At 35.5% G+C, this 6227-nt stretch overlaps 2 protein-coding genes across 3 annotated transcripts in view; both read left to right on the forward strand.

Moving 5' to 3' along the window:
- The window catches only part of TPST1 (tyrosylprotein sulfotransferase 1), a 39278-nt gene extending 35212 nt beyond the window's left edge, over positions 1 to 4066 (forward strand). For both annotated transcript variants that reach the window (XM_070735134.1, XM_070735135.1), the window contains exons 5-6: positions 653 to 690; positions 3105 to 4066. In XM_070735134.1, the coding sequence (XP_070591235.1) occupies positions 653 to 670 (18 nt within the window). In that variant the 3' untranslated portion in view covers positions 671 to 690; positions 3105 to 4066. The remainder of the gene's footprint in view (positions 1 to 652; positions 691 to 3104) is intronic.
- Positions 1 to 6227, forward strand: part of SUMF2 (sulfatase modifying factor 2) — a 323736-nt gene that overhangs the window by 291647 nt on the left and 25862 nt on the right. The window lies entirely within an intron of this gene.

Below are 6227 nucleotides of genomic sequence, written 5' to 3' on the forward strand. Positions count from 1 at the left end.
TATGTGCAGCCATTGTAGTAACAGTGATATGCAATAAGGCACAACAACAGAATTGCATACATAATTATGATAAAAAATATAACTACCGGTAATATTTTCCTGGTAGTGGCAACTCTAAAGTGCTAAAGTTCCCAAAACTGTCCATAATAACTAAGTTTGGATAAGTTGCCAATTGGCCAGGGTATTACCCTTGCCTTGTGTGGGCAGGGCTATGGGGATGGGTTCCATAAATGTTCTTGTATGATTGAAGTCTGATTCTAGCCAAAGCTAAGTTAGATTGCTCTGCTTTAACATGAAGCAGGTTTCTTTGGTATCAGTGACCTGAAATTCCAAGATAGTCTGCTTTTATACAGATGGGAATGGAAATAGAAATATAATTCTGTCTAGGTGTCTGAACAAGTAGACATAGATAGATTTATGTTCCATGGATTTGTCTTACCCTTTAAAAAAAATCAGTAGTGTACATTAGCCTGATGTGGGGAGAAGGTTGGTTTGCATTATAGAAAGAAGTCTACTTTATCCTAAGTTTACTGTACTACTACTAATTTCCACAATGTGATGTAGAAGTTGATAAAAAATGTTTTGAATTCAAGTATAGTTTCAATATACATTTGAAAAATAACACTTTATCTCCCCCCCCTTTTTTTCACAGACTGATGCAGTGAACTAGAAGAGTGGATGTGACTTAATGTACGTAATTGTTTTTTTAAAAAGTTTGTTTTTTTCTTCATCCTCTTTACTTGCATTTAGCAACAGTTTCACAGTGTATATATTATTTATTTATTTATTTATTAAATTAAATTATTAAATTCATATGCCACCCATAATGACTAGAGTAACTTACTTTGAGCACAACCTTATTCTTGCTCTTTGAGCACAATATATTTAGAAATGATCTGCCACAAGGCTTTTTGAAATGGGTGCACAAATACATGTGAATTCTAGCATAACTGCTAGAGAAGAGAACCTTGAATGTTGATATACTGTATTTGGAAGCTGAATATGGTCGCCTTCCTTAGATGGAAATCCTTTTCAGTGAAATTTTCTGGCTCATGCAATGAAAATGGAAATTTCTCAAATATTGCAGAAGAGCAGTTATATATTATTAATATTATTATCATTATTATACCACTATTCTGGTATCGAATAAGTAGTTAGAATCCTTAAATTTGACTATTTAAATGAGTTAGTTAGAAGAAAGATTAAGCATTATAGACATTCTATTGAGCCGTGGTGGCGCAGTGGTTAGAGTGAGGTACTGCAAGCTGCTTCTGCTGACTGCTGGCTGTAGTTCACCAGTTCAAATCTCACCAGGCTCAGGGTTGACTCAGCCTTCCATCAATCCTTCTGAAGAGGGTAAAATGTGGACCCAGATTCCCAGGCAATATGATGATTCTGTAAGTCGCTTAGAGAGGACTGTAAAGCACTGTGAAGCAGTATATAAGTCTAAGTGCTATTGCTATTACTATTCATGCTGATGAATGAGTACCAAAGTGTGCAAAACTAATTTTCAAGTTTCTGCAACCTAATCCTTTGCTCATTGAGTTTGTGAGAATCCCTCTTTCTAAATTGTGAGTTGGTTAAAGATTTTGACACCCTTTGAAGAGAACCTGTCTTATTTGGGTTTTTACTTGGAGGATCACTACCAGGCAAGGAAGATAAATAAAGTAATTTGGTTAAAATACCAGTTTGTATTGGTATTAATGGCAACTCAATCTGATTTATAGACAGCAATCAGGCTCTTTGGGGGAAATAGCATTTCTTCTTTCCCAGAAACAAAATATTGCTGACTTTGGAAAATATGTGAGTTGGTTGACAGACTTGGTTTTTCTTTGGAGAAGTAAAAATATCCACTCTGTAGGATACATGGAGGTATCGTCTATGGATGCTTCTGCTTTGTATCATCCTCTAGACTAGCCATATAAATTGGATAATTACAGGACCAGTCCTAGAAGTAGCTATAAAGGTAAAATGGCCCCTGAGAAGAGCTTCACTCTAGTGGCTAGATGGAGATTAATACTCTGAAAAGAAATAAAAAGCCAACAGTCACAGCCACATCAAACTTTCAGAAATTAGCAAAAGAAATTAATCAGTTCCAAATCAGAGCAATAATATTTAATAAAAATTCAGATATTGTTAGTGTAAATCTTAATAAAAATTCAGATATTGTTAGTGTAAATCTGCCCTGAGGACAGTGAAACAGATAAGATTAACTATTAATTTAATCATCACCTCGAGATTCGACTACTGTAATGCTCTCTACATGGGGCTACCTTTGAAAAGTGTTCAGAAACTTCAGATCATGCAGAATGCAGCTGCGAGAGCAATCATGGGCTTCCCAAGGTATGCCCATGTTACACCAACACTCTGCAGTCTGCCTTGGTTGCCGATCAATTTCCGGTCACAATTCAAAGTGTTGGTCTTGACCTATAAAGCCCTTCATGGCATCGGACCAGAATATCTCTGGGACCGCCTTCTGCCGCACAAATCCCAGCGACCGATTAGGTCCCACAGAGTTGGCCTTCTCCGAGTCCCGTCGACTAAACAATGTCGGTTGGCGGGTCCCAGGGGAAGAGCCTTCTCTGTGGCGGCCCCGACCCTCTGGAACCAGCTCCCCCCTGAGATTAGAACTGTCCCCACCCTCCTTGCCTTCCGCAAACTCCTTAAAACCCACCTCTGCCATCAGGCATGGGGGAACTGAAATATCTTCCCCAGGCCTATACTGTTTATGTATGGTATGCTGTGTGCATGTTTTTTAAATTATAGGTTTTTAGCTTTCTAATTATTGAATTTGTATTATATATTGTTTTCTGTTGCTGTTGTGAGCCGCCCCGAGTCTGCGGAGAGGGGCGGCATACAAATTAAATAAACAAACAAACAAACAAATAAATAATTTGCAGATTCTTAGACTTGGCACACATGGAAATTTTCTTTAGATTCTTTACCTTGGACACAGTCTTGGGCCTGATTCATAATATGTAAGTTCCATATGACTATGTATTATACTAAGATTGGGAGAGTATATAAAATAATGTACATGTACAATGGACATTGCCCTATCCTGAAGAGATGTTCTGAAATTTTATGTTTTCTATTTTGACTAGGAATTTTGAAGTCATTTTAAAAGAAAGCTGGATGGCAAAATCTACGAAGATCTGTTTTCTCAGAATATATCCCCATTTCATAATGACATGTAAACATCTACCTTTCGTCTGTGAGCAGCTGTACTGAAATGCTGGAAGTGTTTATAGGGAATGGTTCTGGGAGCAAGGTGTTAAAGTGGGAAGATTCCAGATGGGAATGTCTCTTGTATAAAATATTTTGGAGTTGTGAGAGTCATACAGTTGTGTTATGCCTCCTATTAGTCTCTCTTGCACTAATACACAGAAGATACATTGCCAGATTGATACTCAAGCATTAGAAATTGCATTGATTCCCATTTACACAATTGTTTTAAAAACCTCAGAAGAAACTGAATGGTATATCTTCAGTATTGATTTAGGATATGACATATGTTAATTTTTGAGATGCTTTCCATAAGACTGCTAACGTAACACATTAGTCCTCATGCTTGAATTACAGGGTGTGTCTATTTTGATGCATGCTGGTTCCTTTGTGTGCATATCTTCCAAAGGGATGATTGGCAGTCATGGCTTCACAAGGATGAAAAAATGAGGAATGTCCTGTTTAACCCTTGCATTCCTTCACAAAATACAGGAAATGAACCACTGCACAGAATGTCTATGTTAATTCTTAAATATACCTTTGTTTCTCCTTTGAATTGTTTTCTCCACACGTAGTTCACATCCTTCATTAGATCACCATACAGCAGACAGCTTCTCTCTCTGTGTATTGTTTTTCCTTCTTTAGGCAATCATTTTTTAATTCGTGTAAAATGGTGCTTGTTTCTGTTGTCACCACACCCTTTTACCAATTTAGTTGATTTATGAAATTGTGTTTTAATTATTTAAAAATGGTTTCTGAGATGCAAGAAAGAACTTGAAGGTTTACAATCCAACAGCCTTTTGTATTTTATTTTTCAAAATAAAAGCTTTAAATGTGGCAATTTTTTGAGTCTGGATTTCTGAATTAAAATAATTTACAGGTTGGAGAAAGGGGATAAAAACCAATTTGAGGTTATATAAAAATATATATATTTTTAAAAATGTTATCCTGCCAAATCAACTCATGAAAATAATATTTAAAATATGGCTATTAGCATTAAAATAGTAACAGCAACAAAGTATTAATATTTAAATTTATACAAACTTCAGAATAAAGCTTTCCAAATTAAAACTCAAGAATAATATATATATATTTTTTTTCAAAAATCGTGTGCTCTTAAATCTGTCTGGAACATAAAAGGCTTTCCTGTGAGAACAAATTGTTTACCTGTATTTGAATGCCCTTTTAAGGTGACCTTTCCAGTACTAAATTCATTATAGTCTGAAAAGTATCTGGCCCTGACTTTCAGGTGTAAGGTAAAACCCTGGCCTTTTTTCCCCTACTGACAGCTTGATCCATGTTAATTTAGTTTCAATACATGACCTTCAGCACTAACTCTGTTGTTAATCCCCAGTCCTTGCAGGCAGTTGAGAGACCTACTGTTGTCATTAGCATTAAATAAGGCTGAAGGATTTAGAAGGACCAGAAAAGGTACAGGACTTCTATCCAGGTTTCAAAAAAGGTCATCTATCCACAAGAGTGACCAATATGATCTCAATCCTCGGCACATTTCTATTTTCAGGTTCTTTCCTAGTGATAGGAGAGAAATTGCTTAGTTTTTCTCTCCTTTTACAGAAATGCAATTTGGGTTGATATTTTCATTGAACTACATAAAATGCTACTGGCGGCTTTATTTGGCTGTCATATTTATTCCTGATCAGTTACCATCCCTTCCCATTAATGTAGAAATTGATTCTTTGTGCCAAGGTAGTCCTTGACCTATGACCACAATTGAACAGAAAACATGAGATGGCTGTTAAATGAGTGTTGCCCCATTTCAGGATCTATCTTGTCACGGTTGTTAAGTAAATCACTGCAGTTGTTAAGTTAGTAACATGGTTAAATGAATCTGGCTTCCCCATTGACTGCTATTCAGAAGGTCACAAAAGATGATCACATCATCCTGGGACATCGCAACCATCATAAACACGAGACAGTTGCCAAGCATCTGAATTTTGATCATGTGACCAGGAGGTAGTCACAATGCTGATAAGCATGAAAAACAGTAATAAGTTGTTCTTTTCAATGCTATTGTAATTTTGAATGGTCTTTAAATCAACAGTTGTAGATCAAGGATTACCTGTATTATTTATATTGAATTGCATTTATCATTTTGAAGCCTATTTACCCAGTTTGAAAAGATTCTTTTGCGGTATTTCTAACGCTATCCCCTGAACAATTTAAGTGATAAATTTGAGTGATACACTGCTCAAAACATTATACTATCCCTATTCACAGAGGAAATCCTACAATGTGTATCTCTCAAATTTGAAAAAAAATCCACTTAATTCCACTTTCTCTCTTTTAATCTGTTGCTAATCCGCAAGAGCAACTGCAATTTATTCCAGGGAGGTGAGTTGTAATGAAAATTGCCTTTGCAAAATCCATGGTGGTTCCATTTCAGGAATTTTTTTTATTCTAGATGTTTATTTTCTTTTTAACAATATAGTATTTCCAACAATATTCCTGAAATAGAAGTTAAATTAATTGCTATCAAATATTTTTTATTCTTTCATTCTATTGGAAAATCCAGGTATTGTTCATGTCTGCATGATGTTCAGAGAAAATGCAGAAAAAGACCAAGTGATATACTGTGACTGCCCTTGACTTTTAATTTTTTTATATTTTTGTTGGATGATGGACCTGTGTTTATTTCAACCATATTTAAATTAAATTACTGATGATTAGCCCACTGTCTTCACTGGAAATTGGTTCTAGGCCTCCACTACTCTTTCTAAGAAGCAATATTTTCTAACATTAATTTTGAATTTCCCTCCTGTCACTTAGAGGTTATGCCCCATATTCTTGATTTTTGCTTAATATTAAAAAAAACCTTCTAATTATAAAGCCACATAGGAAGATATTATCTATATCAAGTACTTTGGTTCTTTTTAGTTTGTCAATTTGGCTTGTAATTTCATCTCATAGAAGTAGAGTACTGTACCTCTATATCCTAGTTTGTCCATTCTTTGCCTTTTAATTCTGATAAGATCTTGGCAGAT

Source organism: Erythrolamprus reginae, chromosome 1 (genome assembly GCF_031021105.1).
Source record: "Erythrolamprus reginae isolate rEryReg1 chromosome 1, rEryReg1.hap1, whole genome shotgun sequence".
Taxonomy (NCBI): domain Eukaryota; kingdom Metazoa; phylum Chordata; class Lepidosauria; order Squamata; family Dipsadidae; genus Erythrolamprus; species Erythrolamprus reginae.